Genomic DNA, 18,437 nt, shown 5'->3' on the forward strand with positions numbered 1-18,437 from the left:
CCTGTATTTTTATAGATACCATGCAGGTTTGTTTTTTGTTTTTTTTTTTTTTACCTCTGTGTACACTTACCTGTATAACCTGAATAGTTTAATAGGAAACATGCATCTAACGTTAGAGGAGTTTCTGATCAGTTTTCCTGGTTATAAACATAAACTCCTTGTGGTCCTTCTTTCCTTCTTTTCCCTTGCTCAAATGCACCAATTCCATCATTTGGTGGGATCAGATGTTTGAAGAACGTGAAAACTCTGCATCATTTTCAACACCCCTCGCCCCCTACCCCCCCCCCACCACTCCCACAAAATACACATATACACAAATATGTAAAATTGAATTCACCATTTTAGGGGCTTCACAGACTCCCTACAACTCTTACACAGGTAGGAGAGGGAAAGGCTTGCTCCAAGACTTGTGGAGATTTCTGTGCCCAGCAAAAATCAAGACCTATTCTGCAACGTGACTGTACCAGATAAATAATTCCTCATCTCAGTTACCAACATTTTATGCCCTAAGTTCTTAGAGCTTGCATAATTGGTACATATAATGGCATTTTATCTGAGGATTCATACAATTCTTGTTCTAATTCTACCTCTCTGGCACTTTGGCTGCCTAGTGGAATTTCTCCGGCTTTGGTTTTGTGACCTGTAAAAAGAAGAGCTTGGCACATAGCAATGATTCAAATCCTACACAGAGCCTGGAGGTCTAAGCAGCAGAGAGTAGAGCTTCTCTGACATAGAGCCGTGGGAGAGCCGTGCACATACACGCTTTCCTCAGTTATTTCCTTCCAGCTTGAAAGCCGCTGGGCCAGAGGACCTCTCCTGGCCCTTTCACTTTCTGGACAAACCCTTCTTCTGTGGGCCACTCTATGCTGGGACGGGTCTGTCTGCCGCTTGGATCAGCTTAATTTGTGGAAGCATCTGTTCTACCTCTTTCAATATTCCCTCCAGAAGAGGGTGGGAATGTTGCAGGGAAGTATTGCTGTGTGTTAAATAGCATGTGGTTTCTGAGATCCTCATCAGTTCACATAACCCAGCCTTTCAAAGAATTTTACATTTTTTCTGTAGTTGTCAGTTTAGCTTAAACATATTTTGAAACTTATGTTCTGTGACAGTTGGTTGAAAATTGGCCTAGAGCCTCCAGCTTTTAGACTGTCTAGTAATCACCGTTCTTCTACATAATTTATGTACTTATGTCTTCTGAAAAGCAGAAGTTAAATTGAAGTAAGCATTTTTCCCGACTTGCAACATCTCTAATCAAAGTTTAACCCCCTTTTGGGCCATTTTCCCCATAGTGCATTAAAAAAAAAAAAAAAACACTTCAGTGAGAGTCGTCACTCAGGAGTGGCATTCCAGGCAAAACCTTTCACCCTGGTCTGATCAACCGGTCCTCCTAGAAGAGGTCTAAAGGGACCCTTTGAATACTATGTGTCATAGCATGACTGCATTAAGCAAAGGGTCAAGACAGACCTACTTCTTGAATCTTTTGGGATTGTCTTAAACTTGAAGGATTTCCCTAAATAAATGTTCTGCACTTAAAGGGTAGTCATAAAGCACAAATGAAGCTAATAAATGCTCAACAGACATTCCTTTAAAGAAAAAAGTTTGTGAACACCATTGGATGCCAAGCAGATGTTTGGCTTTGAGAAGACTTACAAACTGTTAATGAATGTCAACCCCGTGTTTGCTTCCAAGAAAATATGAATAAATGTTGGAAATGCTGAGAGAATATTTCTTTCATACATGTATGGCTAAAAGAGGACATGCTGAATAAGTTTTATAACTTCATAAAATGCCCATGTTTTGCTTTAACATCATATAATAAGCTGTTCAGCCCTGTCTGTCTCATTTGCTACTCTACCTCTCCTGAGTAATGTTAAATAATAAGGCCACGGTACCGTCTGGTAGCCACTTATGTTATACAGTTCCCCACCAGGGAAGTCCATATTTGACAGTAAAATATTAATAAATCTCAACACTTCAGAATTCCACTACAATTCAACATTATATAGTTTTAGATATGATCAGTTTAGATAAACCACCATCACCCAACAGCCGCACGTGCACACGCACACATGCACAGACACCGATTAGAACTGCAGATCATATAACTCCAGTAAAACAGAGTTAACTTGTACTGGAAAGTATATAAAATATAAGCATGCAACTTAGTGAATTTTCATGAAGCAAGTACACTCCTGTATCAAGTACTCGAGCATAACCAGCACCTCAGAAGCCCCCGCACGCTCCCCTCCCTGTAGCTTTATTATCCTCCCAAGAGTAAGTGCTATCTTGATTTCCATGATCATGCTTCTTAAATGCTATCTTACTCGTTTCAGTCTTTTTCTGTTTTATATCTGGCTAACTTGGAATAAGTGTACGTATCTTCCATAACTACATTCAAATTCTTGATGATTCTTTTCTGTTCAGCAATTTTAAGTACAGACTCTGCAGCTTTCCACTGAGGCCTCCCTAAAGCTTTACATAAATCAATAGTCAGCACTCCAATGTGTCTTCAAAAACAAATCCACCTAATAGATTATGTACAGTTCTCTTTCAGTTCTATGGTGATAGAATAAAGGGCTTCATTTTCCGATTTGTTAAGGACATGGTATATGGAACCTACAGTATTTCTTCAATCTGTCTACTGACCTGATTTTGGGGGGGAAAGGAAAGCAGAGTTACTTTGGTGTAACTGGTTCTCCTTGAACCCATAGGGTTTCTAGTGATCACCTTCTTTCTAATAAACCCATGTGAGCCATCCCCATTTAGAGCAATTAGAGGCTTGGCATTTTGAGCCAGGCTAGGGCTTCAAGAGTCGAGACCAGGTAGGATGTAAGCCATGAGTGTTGAACAGCTGTAGGGCATGGAGTAAAGAGAAGGAAAAGAGCACATCCTAGAGGAAAATGATCTTGCAAAACAAGAGGCATATTACCAAGGAAGCAGACGGAGAGACGAAAAATGGATATAATAAGCTTTTAAGTTAAGGCATGAAAGAGGAGGTGGTTCCAGATAGTATTTTCCAAGAGGAAGGGAGTATTTCATAGAGCAAAAGTGGGCAAACGTTTTCTGTAAAGGGCCAGATAGTAAGTATTTTAGGCTTTCTGGGCTATACAGTCTATGTCACAGCTACTCAACTCTGCCACGATAGCGTGAAAGCAGCTCTGGACAAAATATAAATGAAGGGGGTGACTGTGATCCAAGAAGTCTTTATGTAAAAAAGCAGGCTACCGCCCAGATTTGGCCCTGGGGTTATAGTCAATTGACCCCTGCATGGTGTCTGTGGCTCGTGAATGAATGATGAGCGGGAGACATTCTGACAGAACATCCATGAGGTTCACTCCAACCTCCCTAGGCTGTAATTTCCAGCTTTCTTTTCTGGAAAACTGAGACATTTGCCAGTCTCTCTCCACCTGCCTGTTTCCCTTTCTCCATGATTCCTCAAAAATGACTGACATTATTTCCGTAGTGACAGCTATACAGCCACTCTAGAGGGTCCATTAAATTTCTCTGTGTCCTGGGATTCAAGAAAAACCGTTAAAATGTGGAATTCCCAGAATTCAATTTGTTTTTGAATGAAGTGTCAATAGATATTTATGTGTCTCAGTAGGAGATAGATGAGGAACTAGGACCACAGATATCAGATCCTGCTCTGCCACCTAAATGCCTCCCCTCTGTTCTAGGGGGATGTGCCAGCAAGATGCAAAAGGACAATTCCAGCCACGGGACCAGGCGGGAAGGGGCACAAGCTAGCCTTCCCCTTAAGCTGGAAGTGGTCCAAAGCCAAAGTGAAGCAAATTCTTGTTTGATTTTTATGCATTATTTTAGCTTCTGCCCTACATGCCACTTCCTCTGCACTCCACCTTAGGAAAACATTCTTAACTATTTAATATGTTCCCTTCCAAATGCCACACTTTATTTGTATATGTGTGCCACTGTGAAAAATACATAATATGGTTATATGTGTGTTGACATGAGAGATCTATATTTATATTACTCCAGCACAAATTTGTTGCCTCTTTAATTTTTCTACAGTTGGGAGACTATCCATGTTACCAGATGGAAAGCAAGTTTATTTCTTCTCACCACTGCTCATTGTTATCTAATGCATCATAATAATATACATCATTTTATTTATGCTCATAGCAATGGCCATATAAGTTGCCTCTGAACCTTTGCTACCCTGGAAAGTGCTGAAGGGAATATCCTCTCTACATAACCATGCCAAGTGTTTTTTTAATATATACTTAAGAATGGAAGTGTGTGGCCGTGGCTATATCTATATTTTGTTTCAATCAGAATTGCCACATTGCTCCAAAGCAGCTCTACTCAGAGTGTGCATTCCCAGCTTTATGTGAGAAGGTTGCTGTTTCTGCACCTTAACATCAACGCTGGGCGTCCCTGAATTTATAACTTTGTCAATTTGATGGTTGAAAAGCACCTTGTTGTTTTCACTTCTCTGATTACTAGGGAGATTAAGCATCTCTTAATATAAAGAGAGACAGAGTGTGAGTGGGGGAGGGGCAGAGAGAGAGGGAGACACAGAATCTGAAGCAGGCTCCAGGCTCTGAGCTGTCAGCACAAAGCCCAGCATGGGGCTCGAACCCACGAACCGCGAGATCATGACCTGAGCCAAAGTCAGACGCTTAACTGACTGAGCCATCCAGGCACCCCTAGCATCTCTTAATATAACTACTTACCTCTCTAGATTTCTGCTTTTGAAGTTCATTCATTCATTCAGCAAATATTTTTTGAGCACTCGCTATGTTTGCTATGTATAAGTTCTATAAATAAAGCAGTGAACAAGAGGAAAATCCCTGCCTTCACATTGTAGCTGTTGTTCAATAAAATCATTACACATATATATTCAAAGGTAATAATTACTGTATATGATTGTGTGTATAAATGGTCATAGTTGATTTATTATATATCAGATAGATTTATATGAAATCCTTGGTAATAGTTGCTATAAAGAAAAGCAGCACACTGAAGAAGAATAGGGGTACTGAACTGTCGGCTGGGGTTTTTTATGGCCTAATTGAATATTTCTGGTGAGAAATCATACGTAAGGTTTCTTTCTGGGGCGCCTGGGTGGCTCAGTTCGTTGAGTGTCCAACTTCAGCTCTGGTCATGATCTCACAGTTCATGGGTTTGAGCCCCACGTCAGGCTCTGTGCTGACAGCTCAGAGCCTGGAACCTGCTTTGGATTCTGTGTCTCCCTCTCTCTTTGCCCCTCCCCCACTCACATTTTTTCTCTCTCTTTCTCTCTCTCTCCCTTTCTCTCTCTCTCTCTGTCTCTCAAAAATAAACATTTAAAAAAAAAAGATTCCTCTCTGACCATCATTGCCTTTTCTGTGCCTTAAATTCTGTTTTATGTTATATTAATAATGCTAACCTGGCTTTCCTTTGTTTTATATATGCTTTGTCTTTTTTTTTTTTTCTTCTAAACCATTATGTTCAATTCTTCTGTATAATATAGTGGTTAAGAATACTGTCTCTAAGTCCACATTGCTTAGGGTTCACTCCTGGCTTCACCACTTACTTGCTCTTTTTCCTTAAATTATATAATCTTTCTGTGCCTCAGTGTCTTCATTTGTAAAATGACAATAATAGTAACCTCTTATAGGGTTCTTCTGAGAATTGAATGAATTAAAACAAGTAAAGTTAGAACATAGTGGGCAAATAAGTGTTATTATTACCTGTTATTATAAAGCATGTCTCTTTTAGACACCATATTGCTGAATTTGTTTTTTGTTTTTTGTTTTAATATAACCTGAGAATCTCTTTCAGTCGGTGAATTTAACCTATTTATATTTATTATAATTATTACTATGTCGGCCTCATTTCTTTTGTCTTATTATTTTTTTAATGTTTATTGATTTTGAGAGAGCAGGGGAGCAGAGAGAGAGAGAGAGAGAGAGAGAGAGAGAATCTAAAGCAGGCTCCAGGCTCCAAGCTGTCAGCACAGAGCCCAATGCAGAGTTCGAACTCCCAGACCATGAGATCATGACCTGAGCTGAAGTTGGACACTTAGCCAACTGAGCCTCTATAACTGCTTGTTCTGGTTTCATGTTTTCAGTATTTTCCCAAATTCTTCCAAGGTTTTGTTGTTTTTTTTAATCATACTTTTTCAAAATTCTTATATCTTTTTATACCAGTTCTATTTCCTTATAAGTCATTATAAGGCTTTTTTTTCCTTTTGTGTTCATGATATCCTGTTTTACCTGTGAGATTTTTTCCCTAACAGCAGCAAAGTCCTTTGGAAGAAAGATGAAAGCTACATCCTAACTTGCGGTAAAATTGGAGACAGGGCTCCATCTGAGCTTAGTGAATCCCTGTATCCTGCCCCTCATTCCTTTACCCAAGTGTTGCTTTTCTTAGAGGCAGCCATGTTTTGGTGAGATTACCTGCATAAGGTAACACTGAAGGCCTTGTTAACACACCCACATCATTGGCACCTGTCCCTGCCTGGCTCCATGCCCTGAGGTTGACCAAATGGTTCCAGCTTTCCTGTCCCAAGGTAGGAGATGGGAATTTTCCTGGGGTCTTAGTTTTAGGGCATTGTGGATACTCCCAAGAATTGGGGTGTCTTTCAACACGCTATTTGGGGGAGTTTGAGTTTCTACAAGCTCTAAGCCTAAGCCACAGTGTTTACAGTGAGAGAGGAACCCCTTTGCTCCATGCAGCCCACTCTCACCTCCCTGACACTGGTCAGCCTGGGCTTCCATGGGGACACCACAGGGAATGAACAGTGCATCTGAAAAGCTTTCCCTGCCTGTTTGTGTATTTATGGCCCTGGAACACCACTCTTTCCCTCTACTCATTTACCTTCTGACAGGTATCCGGCACTTCGTCTTTCTCCAAAGGCTTCTCATCGATTTTTGCTGATTGTGACCCTCAAATTTACCGAGCTTCTTTAGCTCCTGGCATCTTCAGGATTTTATTTCAGTTTCGGGCAGTAGCCAACGCTACCACTTGTTTCGTCTTCTACTAGATATTTATAAGATGAGCCACAATTCTTTGGTGAAACCCATCCACATAAGACAGAATCCCTAAGAATGAGGGAGGGAAGGAAGAAAGGAAAGGCAAGCTGATTTTCTTACAGCCTAAGGAAATGCCAACCCTTCCTTACCTAGTCAGAGTCACAAGAAAAGAGAAGAGAGCAAGTGCTCATATAGGCTCCAACCAGGAAGAGATGGGTGGAGGCCATAGCTCTTACCACTCGGAGAGAAAGGTCACAAAAGAGCAGAACCTGAAGGAGAAGCACTCTTGGCCTTCTGCAGTAGACATGCTTCCCAGTTGGACCACACCACTCCTATAGGCAAGGCTCCCTAGACAGAAAGAGGTAGCTGGACCTTGTCCCATGCAGGAGAGATTCCTGTCTCTAGCACTTCTTGTCTCCTTGGAGCAAGAATTCATAGACCACTGTCCTATGTATAGGCTCATAATATTTAACTCCTGGTACAGTAGGTCAGGTCAGTGAAAGTTCTTAAATTAATAACGGGCAGAAGGATGGCCCTAAGAAGAAGGCTCTTCTCCTTCTCTTAATATTCTTCCATATAAATTTCACCACATACCAAAGGATCACTTAAATACTTAATAAGCAAGTGATGCCTGAATGCACATCCCCAGCTCTGAGTTTTTTCCCAAGCTTAGTTCTGACTTTTCAGTCAGTATAGTTAATGATGCCACTAGGATATCCCAATGCCTCTCTAAACTTCCAAGTGTCTATAACTTCCTGAGACCTTTCCTCTATACATATTCCTGCCTTTTCTGTTGATGTTTAGGCCATCATTTTCTTAGTCACTCACATTTGAAACCTCAGGGTCATCTCTGATCCCACTTCCATTCAAACCCCACACCCAAGCCATATGTCCTTTCTTTCATTTTCTTTTCAGTTCAGATACATAAGTAGAGAGAGATGTAGGTATCTACATATATAAAAAAGATACATTTTGGGGGCAATCCAAATTAATATTTTTAATGCACTGCTTCTACCATGCTCTTTTTTGGCTCAAAATCTTTTTAATTAACACCTCCTGTTGCTTAGAGCTAGTAGCTGTGATATTCAAACTTTCTTATCCTGACATGCAGAGGCCCCCTGTCATCTGGCTCTAAGCCATTCGGACTATACCCACTTTCCCTTGAAAAGGTGGTATGTTTCCTTCTCCACCTAATAATTTTCCATCTGTTTTTCCTATCCATGTGAGAAAGCCTGGAGAATGCAATATCCTTTATGTACTTCCTCTGCATTCTAGATACAAAGCAGATTAAACAGACTTTGCCTCCTGACAGCAAACAGTAAATAAAAAAAATTAAAAAAAAAAATGAGTGAGAGTTGTAGTGTTAGTATAATGAGCTGAATTTCTTGTTTTTGCAAAATTGCCATTTATTCAGTTCTACTAACATTTTACATTTGCTCTGGGCTGAGTCTAGAGCTGGGTTCCAGATACTAGATGATGAAAGAAAAGAGAAGAGAAGGAAGGAAGGGGAAGGAAGAGACAGAGAGGGAGAGAGAGAGAGAGAAAGAGAAAAAGAGAGAGAGAGAGAGAAAGAAAGAAAGAAAAGAAAGAAAAAAAGGGGGAGGGAGGGAGAAAAAGAGGAAAAAGAGAAAGGAAAGAAAGAAAATGAACAGTAGCATTATAGACAAACTATTCTCTGGTGTTGATACTATAATAAAGATTTCTATCAGGAATTTTTTTTCCTTTTGGGGTATTTATAAGGTACATTTGCCAGTTAGTAGTTTGGAGTGTCTGTGAACACACACACATAAATGCGTATTCAAATATACACTATCAATACAATCAGTCCCTATTTAAAATATTATCAGAACCATTGAAACTGGAGACAGGAGTAGTTCATCTATAACAACCATGATTATGGGGGGAAAAATGTTTGCATCTAAAATGCGTTGCAGAAGGACATCTTATTTAAAATTACTTTCCCTTTTTGCCCTGTGAAAAGGCTATCTGCATTTTATTTCTGTAGACTCAATCCCTGTATTATAAGGTCCCCTTGTTGCCTCTGACTGCACAGTATATCAACAGATGTTGCTTTTTGAGGCTAGGAAAGCACTCACTCATCAGTCATTTGAATAACACAGTTCTCTTACCTAGAAGTAGTTGAATGTTTCATTATGTACCATATGCTAAGTATAGTTTTGAAGATGCTATATACATGGCTGTTTTCATTCCAGTAATCGATGTGTTTCTAGAAGTGTTCTAATATTTATGTAATTTTGGTACATGTAACAGATTTTTTTTTTTTTGGCCAAATTTTAATTCCTCTTCAATTCAAAACTTTACAAATGAGCCTAACAAATTTTAGTTCAGAGTCAAGATCTCAAAAGTTTTTCTCTTAGGTTTTTTTTTCTCTTTTTATATTTTTTTATTAGCAGAATATGACTCAATGGGGAATAAATAGACTAATAGTCACAAGGAGAAATCTTCAGAAGTGTTGGAAAATACAGCAGAACCCCCTACTAATGATCCTGACCTCTAAATAGTCACGAGGAGCAGTTCTCAAGCTTAGTAAATACAGGGGCTCTATAAGCACAGGGTCACTATAAAAACACTTAAGGAAAATTAAGAAATACTCTCTTCCTCCTTGTTCTTAAAACGTTTCTCTGGATTCACCTTCTAATAGCAACTTTATAGTAACTTTTAAGTTTTCAGTATGTTTTTCAGATACATTATCAATATTATTTCTAGTGTATATATAAGATGTTTTTTAGGTTAGTAACCTAAAAACATAATACAGTAAGATAAATTATTATACTCCTTTTGGCTACCTATAAAAAGTCCCCTAAAATATTCTGTCTTTATCCGTATTCCATTCAAAAAGGCAGTTCATTTAGCTAATCCCATTAAAAGAGTGCAAAATGAGGCTCATTAAAGATGTGCTCTCTATATACCTGCAGCTTAAGTGGTAAAAATTGTCAGTACACTGATCTAATGTCCACTGGACAATGAGAGTTACTACATAGCAAATAAGAAAAATACTTGAACGGCATGTGCAGAAACTATAGCCAAAATAATATCTGAAAAGCTATTACACTCAGTGTGCTGCTAGTTTGTATTGCAAAAGACCACCTTCTGTTTGTGGAGCCACAGGAAGAAAACTGTATCTTTAGAGCACATACTTGATTAGTCTTTGTCCACAGAGGCTCTGGCTTCTCCCAAAGAAGAAAAGAGCAACAATGGAGGAGAAGAGAACTGTGTATAATTGAAGTCTTAACGCAGACCCATGCGTGGTTTTTAAAAAAATCTAGAGTAGAAAACAGTGCTTTTATAATATTTCTGAATTATACACTGTGTCACTATTGGCGTTTGTAAAATTCAGTTTTTAGTTACTCTCAAACATGGATCTCTAGTTTTTTGATAGACATTTGGGAAAATTAGCATGTAGTAACATTGTTCTAGACTATTCTGGAAATTGTACAAATATAGAAGCATGTTTATGAAAGTCAAGAAAATAAATAAATTCTAATGCGTGACTTCAGTTAGTGACTTCTTATAAGACAGAAGGACAATGGTAGAAGGAATATGTTCTAAATGATTTCGAACAGTGAAGAAGTTTAGTATATGCTATTTGCTGGGTTTTTTGTTTTTTTTTTTTTTTTCACCTGACAATAAGCTCTCCTCTCCTTGTCAAAGCCAAGTCATATTCTAACTCATCAAGGAAGCCCCTTTCAAGCAATTCTGATTTCCACGTCCTCTCAAGTTATGAAGTACTGGCAATTATATCAAAAAGCTTTATGCTACACTCCTTTTTAATGTCATCTAAGTTTGTTTTGCTATCTTGTAACTGCCTTGTACCAAGGAACAGTTTTTAAAATGGATGCTGTAGGGGCACCTGGGTGACTCAGTCAAGTTAGCGTCCACCTTCACCCCAGGTCGTGATCTCGTTGTCCATGAGTTCAAGCCCCACATCAGGCTCTGTGCTGACAGCTTGGAGCCTGGAGCCTGCTTCAGATTCTGTGTGTGTCTCTCTCTGCCCCTCCCTGCTTATGCTTTGTCTCTCTCAGTCTCTCAAAAATAAATAAACATTAAAAAAAAATTTTTTTAGTGGATGCTATAAAAACAGTAGAGCTTTTTAACTGATTTCAGCTCGACTAACCTGAATCCCCTTGAACCACCTTGTCTCCCTAAGAGATGCCCACAGTGCATCTAGGCCAGACCTGAAAGGATGCTTCTCAGGACACATCTGCACTTTTGCTTTCATGAAATGACGTGGTGCTTACTAGGAATCAGTCCAAATTGTTGCTAGGAAAGCCCGGTATAATACTCTAGAGAGACTTTCAGAGTTGCTAAACCATTTGCTGTATACTTTAGAGTGGGGAACAGAACAGTGAGCTGGGGTGGAGGCGTCATTACGTTCTGGTCTCCACTTGAATGAAACCGGCCGTGGAGTGTACCTCATGAGTGAGGTTTGTGCAACAAAAATAGGCAGAATTTCAAACAGTAGACCCCTCTGCAAAGTAAGGCTCTTTGCTCTACATCACAAGCTTGTGAGTTCATGAGTTAAATATTTTATGTGTGCATATTTTATTTTTTATGAATCCCCACTTAGCAACGGCTATGTCAGACACATCAGATATGAAGGCTTCTGCCGTTTGTTGAATCTTCTTCCAAGCCCTTGTCTGCTGTTAGCTTGTAAAGGAAGGAGATGCCACTGCTAGTAAGAGTTACAGTGTAACTTTGGGGACGCCTCTCGCTATATCATCATCTTTTAAAACACACACACACACACACACACACACACACACACACACACACACACACACTAGTAAGAGGTACAGTGTAACTATGGGGACGTCTCTCGCTATATCATCATCTTTTAGAACACACACACACACACACACACACACACACACACACACAGGCATTGTTCTTGCCAAGGGGATTAATACTCCATTTTTAACACCTGAGGTAACCACGGTGACGAAGTTGGTGAAAATCCTCAGCCAATTTTAATTTGGGGACATTGAAAATTATAGTGGCAGGCAGAAGAAATAGTGGTTGGTTGTGATAGCCATGAAGAAAGAAAACAAAATTGATGCTACTTCCAATCTCTGGTCTTACCTCCCCATGCAGAGATTTCTCTTTTATGACACATTCAGCCGATGAAAACAGATACCACTGTTTTCTAATTCCATCGATCCCATGGCGTGACTTCACAGTTATTTACATTGTGATCCTGTTAACTTACAAAGGCAATTTGATGAATGTTTTCAAATGATTCTCTCTTTTCATGTCCATTTCCCATTTGCTATTTAGATCATTTCTTGGTGAGCATGCTTTTTTGACATTTACTACATGTTAGCTGTAGTCCACGTTTAAACCATTGGCCTACAGCCAGTGGGCTTACCAGTTTATATTAGTCTGTTAAGAAAAATTAAATGAAATGTGAAAATGAACGGAAAATTACCTCAAAGAAAAATGGGGGCTAACCATGAAAAAGCCCATAATGGCTGGTACTCACCCGTTCCCTTGCAGTATTCACAGTTGGGCCATTTTGTGCTATTGCCAGACTGAAAGGAAATCCAAAGAAAGAATTAAAAAGAATTCTTTCATGTAGCAGCCGTTTATTGAGTACCTATTTTGGATCAAAGATGAGGAGGCTGGTTCACTCTGCAAGTAACTCACAGCCTAATATAATGATTCTCAAACTTTAAATAAAATCTGGGGCTGCTCTGATGGAAAACTTTTCACAAAGGCAGTAGGGCCACCTGAAGGTACATATCTGTGCAGAGTATCCACTGCTGGGAATTGTTCCTAAGGAAATTTATAATAATCAGGAAAATTATAAGGTAGCATCTTTCAGAGTAGGGTCTTCATTTTTAAATAGAATAATAAATGATTTTCCAGATGTTCCAGCAGATAGGTATCAGATACCTACTCCACTTCACCTTGATAAAGAATTTAACTCTGATCACTAACATTGTGTGTGTTAGTTGTTTCTTCATACTTAATTACTGTCTTCATGCTTTTTGGACTCAGTTCACTGTTTAGTTTTCCTCTTTGTTTTTAATTGCCAATAATTGTGGATGATATAGGAATTACGCTGAGGCATTCTGTCTTTGGACCCTTCTGTCATTGCCATGGGGTTTATTTCTTAAGTGGCTCTTTTATTTTTAAGTAATCTCTACACCCAACGTGGGACTCGAACTCACAACCGTGAGATCAAGAGTCTCACGCTCCATTAGCTGAGTCAGCCAGGCACCCCCTTAAATGGCTTTTAAAAATCTGTGATAAATTGATCCAAAGTTAACACCAAATATGATTTTAGTATAGATGCTGGTGTATTCTGTTCCCGACCCCTGTCTGTATAAACGGTTGCTTGTGGTGCCTGGGTAGTTCGGTCAGCGTTTGACTCTTGATTTCAGCTGAGGTCATGATTTCACAGTTTGTGAGTTCAAGCCCTGCATCAGGCTCCATGTTGACAGTGCGGAGGCTGCTTGGGATTCTCTCTCTCCTTCTCTCTCTGCCCCTCCCCTGCATGCTGTCTCTCTCCTCTAAATAAATGAGAAAGAAAGAAAGAAAGAAAGAAAGAAAGAAAGAGAGAGAGAGAGAGAGAGAGAGAGAGAGAGAAAGAAAGAAAGAAAGAAAGAAAGAAAGAAAGAAAGAAAGAAAGAAAAGGAAAGAGGAGGGGAAGGGAAAGGAAAGGAAGGGAAAGAGAGAGAGGAAGGAAGGAAGGAAGGAAGAAAAGGTTGCTTGATTCTTCTTGGCCGCTAGTATCTTTGGAAGAAAATTGAGGCATATGAACTATGTAATCAGGCATTTGGTGTTTATTGTGGTTGATTGACTCATCATGGTGTATGAGAACAGATCAAGAGGTTAGCCAGTTCCCTACTGCTCCTTGGAGTTTGAAGTTGTGCATAGTACATTATCTAACATCTGCTTACAGAGGCTCAAAACTTTTATTTCCAAGGTACAGTATAGGATTTAGTTAGTGTAACATTTAGACTACCATCCAGCAGCTGTCCTGACCTTTCTTATTCAAATGTGAAGAATTTGAAATTCTGATGTTGCTTATTAGGAAGCGGTGGAATTTCTAAATTCAAATGTGATTTTGTTAACAAATTAATGCACCCATTCTGGTGAAGTAGTGTTTAACGGGGCCCTGCAGCTCCTACCTTTCACCTACAGGCCTGCTTCTTAGACTGTCTTTTTCCCTTAGAGTGGCAACCAGGGTAACAGAACTGAGCATCTGCAAACCAGACTTTTACACAATGGTACTTCATAGAACTATCCCTTTGGATCTTCCGCTGCTTTTATCCTTCAAGACCGTAACACTTCAAAACTCCTTTTCTCAGAAAGCAGAGCTAATTGATACTTTGTTCTAATTGAAGGGTTTCTCCTCTTCAAAAATCTGAAGTTGTCGAGATGGTTAAGAAACAAGTCAAAGTCATAACGCTTGCAATTGGGGATGGAGCGAATGACGTCAGCATGATACAGACGGCCCATGTCGGGGTTGGGATCAGTGGCAACGAGGGCCTTCAGGCCGCTAACTCCTCGGATTACTCCATAGCTCAGGTAAAGCAGTGTTGCTGCAAGATGCGCCGTTTGTCCCCGTCAGCTGGACAGTAGGAGGAAAAAAACACTAATTCTTTTCCACTTTTATTTTAGTTCAAGTATTTGAAGAATTTGCTGATGGTTCACGGTGCCTGGAACTATAACAGAGTCTCCAAGTGCATCCTGTACTGCTTCTACAAGAACATAGTCCTCTATATTATTGAGGTAATAGCAGGTTAAGTGTGCAGTCCTTGTCACATGCATATGTGTTTAAAGAAGTTTTCTCATTGTTTTCGTGAATCCTTCATCTGCCCACTTTTTATAACTTACAAACATGTTGGCCACAGAGAATAATCAGTGTTTAAATTCCTGGCTAAAATTGTTACATTGCTTTGGTAAGATAATGTTGAATTAGAATTGTTAATGAAGGAAAACTGTTTTCAGTTTTTAAAAGACTACCAACTACATAGCATTTGTTTTATACAGCTCAAAACCGCACTAGAGAAAGCAGGACACTGTTGAAGGATACACACATGGAAAACTACCTTAAAAGAAAGTAAGGGAATGACAGACATAAAATTGAGGGCAGCAGTTCTACTAAGGGGTAGAATCAGAAGGATACACACATAATTTTGCTAGTATTGGTCATCTAGTCATTCTTATGATGCTCCAAACTTATATATATATGTGTATCCTTTGCTACCCAGACCTGTTTTGTCTTCTGAGCTGGTAGTTATTGACAGTTCAGGTAGTGAGGAAATTGTCTAAAAATTATTAGAACGTTCAGTTCCTGTGTCTGGATTGCAACAAATCGCTATATCCCTTTTCTGGTATCAAATATAACATTATTATTAAAATTAAAACTTAACCCCAGGTCAGGAATATCACTTCTAAAAGAATGCATTCTGTTTTATAAACATTTTTGCAGCACCTACTAGGTGCCAGGCACATTCAGCAACTACAAAGTAAATCGAGCTTCTGCCCTCCAGAAGCTTGACAGTAGAATACAATGTAAGCCATATTTGTAATTTTAAATTTTTTAGGAAGCACAGTAGCAACCAGTAAAAGTTAAAGCCCAAGTTCATTTTCTTTTTTTTTAATATAATTTATTGTCAAATTGGCTAACGTGCAGTGTGTAAAGTGTGCTCTTGGTTTTTGGAGTAGATTCCCATGGTTCATCGCTTCCATAAACACCCAGTGCTCATTCCAACAAGTGCCCTCCTCAATGTCCATCACCCATTTTCCCCTCTCCCCCCCACCATCAACCCTCAATTTGTTCTCTGTATTTAAGAGTCTCTTATGGTTTGCCTCTCTCCCCAGGTTAATTTTAAAATGATATTTTAGGGGCGCCTGGGTGGCTCAGTCGGTTAAGCTTCCAGCTTTGGCTCAGGTCATGATCTCAAGGTCTGTGGGTTTAAGCCCCTCCTCGGGCTCTGTGCTGACAGCTCAGAGCCTGGAGCCTGCTTCAGATTCTGTGTCTCCCTCTCTCTCAGCCCCTCCCCTGCTCATGCTCACGCACTCTCTCTCTCTCTCTCTCTCAAAAATATATAAACATTAAAAAAATTTTTAATAAAATCATATTTTATTTAACTTAGTATATTCAAAATTACCATTTCAGCATGTCACCGCTTTAAAAACTCAATGCAGTATTTTACATTCTTCATTCCAAGTGTTTAAAATCTGGTGCGTATTTTACATCACAGCACATCCCCATTTGGACTGATCACATTTCAAGTGTTCAACAGCCACGTGTGGCCTGTGGCTAAGTGGACAAATTGAACTACGTGGCTAACCAGGACATAATAGATAAGTTATTTACTTTTTTTTTTCCAACATCTAGATATCATTAGAAGCTGTATTTGTAAGACTTAAGTTCTAGGTGATATCAGTTTCTTGCTCCCCCTGCTCTACAGAGTGTGACGATAAGATCCCCATAGCTTTTGTTAGGAAAACCCTCCGTCTTCCACTCCTGTCAGAGGGCCTCCCACACCCTCATAAATCTGCCCAGGGCTCTCTCACACGTTTGTTTATGCCACCTTGCCCTCTAATCTGCTGTTTCTACACTTCTGTCAGGAGAGACACAAGCTAACCATTCGCTGTATGGAAATAATAGCTCATACTTTATGCCAGAGAAGTCACACTGTAAACAAACAAAACATCAGTGGATTTCACATTTACCCTATTGGCACATTGGTTGGGAACTGCTGTATGTTTGGTTCAGCTGCTCTTTATGCCTCTGTCAGAATGCTTATCTCCTTATTAAAATGTTGATATAACATAGTTCTTAAGATTCAGGCTAGGAAAACTTTCAAAACTTAGTTTAAAGTGTGCAGGCACTTTCATTTACTGGTCACTAAAATTCTACAATTAGGTTACAACCCATTAGGTAAAATAAGCAAATGCTTGGAGACCTAAACAGCATAATCTACGAGTTTATTGTTCATCACTGCTGAATTGGGTCTGGAATAGTCTGTGTTTTAAAGAAAAATGCACTTCTAAAATAGCTTATGAGATCCAAATATAGATATGTTCTCTGTTATATGTGTAGATTTGTGATTCTTTTCTAAAATAATAATTTTTGATTCCCAATCCCCTCTATACTTCTAGTTTCTCTTAATTTTCTTCTCATCCCAAAACATTGATATTCAAAAGAATATCAGATTACATAGGTGGTAACAAATACTTTTGAAGACACCAGGAGTTTAAAAACACTAGCAGCAATAAATCTACTACAAAACTTTAGTTTTGTGCAATGAAGTGAGTAGTCAGCTCATTGCTTTTTCTTAAAATCTACATTGACAATCAACAACGAAGTGGGCAAAAGTTACATACTAATGGGGGAAATAAAATATATTCAACTGAGACACTAACACTGCAAGCTCTGTTTCCGCTCCAGAGTTATGCGATTTGTGGTTGATTAGCCCTAAATTTCACTTGGCTTTGAATTTAAAGCCTCTTCATGAGATATTTAGCACTGATCAAATACTTTACACATTGAAAAGGAAGTAAGTCCTAAACTCTACTGGAAATCTCATTTTTAAGGTATTTTTCTTTTAGCACTTTATGGAAATATATTTTGAATATAATTCAACTGCCTTGGAAAGGAATTGACCTTTTAAATCAATTCCCAGATACCCAACTTTTGCCAGCTAAAACAAGTTCTGCAGATGTTAATGGCTCATGTCACTACTGTGAATGAATAGACAGAAAACACATCACTGGGTGTCTCTAGCGAGGATAACTGCCAGTCTCGAATCTCTCCTTTCAGTTTTTTGTGCTGATCAGGCGTGGGAGCAGAGGACTCATTGACTATTTGTAAGCTGCTGTTTAATATGCAGAAATGCTCCATGAGGAAAATGTCTGTGAAGCTTTAACTGCCACGCCTCTGTTGGGACGTGGAACTTAGAAAATAACACCAGGTTTGAAGTCTCTTTGCTAATAAAGGAACACCATGGGTTTTATAGATTATCTGCAAAACCTGCTTTTCCCATTGCTGTATTGCCAGGAATGTCACTATCTAGTGACTCCATTGCCATAAATTACGGCCAGACAAATAAATACAGATTCGGCAGGTGGCAATATAAAACACTCACTTGTGGTGGCCACCCAGCGGCAGCCCTAGGTGTTCATTGAAATTGCTCTTTCTAAAGGGATTTTTTTTTTCTCTGAAATATCTGACTCCTTCCTAACAAAATAGGACCTTTTCTTTCAAATGATTGGTCTCATCCAGGTTTTCTGGTAAGATCCCAAAACAATGTAGTGTTTCTAATTTCCAGAAGCTTTGATTAAAGTCAATGAGGTGATACTTTCCCAGCACGAGTTGTGCTGGGACGTGGATTTCTTGTGAATTTAAATAATCTCCAAACCTCCCCAGAAAGACTGGTATTTTCTTTCTGCATCCATGGTTTTAGTTGAGTCAAAGAAGGG

The 18,437-nt window shown here is 39.2% G+C and overlaps 1 protein-coding gene across 6 annotated transcripts in view; it reads left to right on the top strand.

The window, feature by feature from the left end:
• The window catches only part of ATP8A1 (ATPase phospholipid transporting 8A1), a 230,889-nt gene that overhangs the window by 161,207 nt on the left and 51,245 nt on the right, over positions 1-18,437 (top strand). For all 6 annotated transcript variants that reach the window (XM_040484736.1, XM_040484719.1, XM_040484746.1 and 3 more), the window contains 2 exons: positions 14,348-14,531; positions 14,625-14,735. In XM_040484736.1, coding sequence (XP_040340670.1) covers positions 14,348-14,531; positions 14,625-14,735 — 295 coding nt within the window. The remainder of the gene's footprint in view (positions 1-14,347; positions 14,532-14,624; positions 14,736-18,437) is intronic.

This window comes from Herpailurus yagouaroundi, unplaced genomic scaffold (assembly GCF_014898765.1).
Source record: "Herpailurus yagouaroundi ecotype Mexico unplaced genomic scaffold, PumYag 28, whole genome shotgun sequence".
Classification (NCBI taxonomy): Eukaryota; Metazoa; Chordata; class Mammalia; order Carnivora; family Felidae; genus Herpailurus; species Herpailurus yagouaroundi.